This window comes from Tupaia chinensis, unplaced genomic scaffold, assembly GCF_000334495.1.
Source record: "Tupaia chinensis unplaced genomic scaffold, TupChi_1.0 Scaffold000161_1, whole genome shotgun sequence".
Classification (NCBI taxonomy): Eukaryota; Metazoa; Chordata; class Mammalia; order Scandentia; family Tupaiidae; genus Tupaia; species Tupaia belangeri.
In genome coordinates, this window is record NW_006159632.1 from 3,546,077 (window position 1) to 3,547,178 (window position 1,102).

General features: G+C 57.4%; 1 protein-coding gene across 1 annotated transcript in view; it reads right to left on the reverse strand.

Moving 5' to 3' along the window:
• The window catches only part of MAP10 (microtubule associated protein 10), a 4,905-nt gene extending 4,112 nt beyond the window's left edge, over positions 1-793 (reverse strand). The window contains exons 1-2 of the mRNA XM_014586799.2: positions 460-793; positions 21-202 (exon numbers count right to left, since the gene is read on the reverse strand). Coding sequence (XP_014442285.2) covers positions 21-202; positions 460-793 — 516 coding nt within the window. The remainder of the gene's footprint in view (positions 1-20; positions 203-459) is intronic.
• Positions 794-1,102: the final 309 nt, after the last annotated feature.

Here is a 1,102-nt window from a genome sequence, read left to right on the forward strand (position 1 = left end):
CCCCCCCCCCCCGCCATTGCCGTGGCCCGGGAGACGACGCCGCGGCGGGCGGCGGGACGCGGAAGCCAGCGCTCTCGCGAGAGGCCCGAGGAGGCGCCCGCTGTCTCGCGAGACGTGAGGCGGTGTCTGCCCGGGTTTCCGTAGGGCTGTGTCTCCGGGCGTGGGCGTGGCCGCTTAGCATGTTTCCGGTTTCTCTTCCAGACTGTTCTGAGGCAGTTCTATGATAAGACTGAGGCCACTAGTAGCAAAATACAGGCTTTTTGGGGGGTCGTGTTTGTATCCCCTCAGGTCCCATGGAACTGTGGGGTTTCGGAAGCAAGTCGGGATTCCCACACCCCGGGCCGAAACCCAGCGTTGCCCCGTGGGCTCTCTCTGCCCTGCCCCGAGGTGACCGCTCTCATGGCCTCGGCTCCCTGTCCTTAGCGGTGGCTCTAAGACGCACGCCCGAGCGTGACCGACCTCGTCGAGATGGCCTTGGCCGAACTCGGGGCAGGCCCACCTCCGCCTTCCTCCAGCGAGGCTCAACCTTCGCTTCCGACCTCACGGAGCCTGCATCTCCCAGTTGCAGCAAGTCTCGCAAAGTCAGGTTAGAGAACCTCCCCACTTGGCGTTTGATAACGCCCTGAATCGGATCAGATTCCTCACCGCCACCCTGGTGCCACCCTGGTTCCTCCCGCCCTCGCAAGAATCTTGCTAGGTCTCTAACCTGAATCTCCGCCTGCCCCACTTCCTCCTGGAAGTTTCTGTCCAGGTGACCTGCTCCCTGCTCCTTGGCTCTAAGTCTCCTCTTCATGCAGTATGCAGAACTGAGCCTGCCTGTACACTGAGGTTTCGCTCTCCTACTGCAGTACTTCCTATAGAAAATCTGTTTTTATTACTTGCACTACTACCTGGCTCTGGTTTTTCTTTGACAGCATTTCCAGCTAAATCATCCTTGTGTATGAGAGCAATGTTAGTGATTCCATTCAGTAAAACAAATGTGTAAAAGTCAGCACAGAGACGTGAAGAGCTTACCTTACAAGCCCAGGTTTTGGAAGACTGACCTCAGCTAGAGAGCCAGGAAATCAAGGCCAATATGTAGAGAGCCTTGAATGCAATGTAA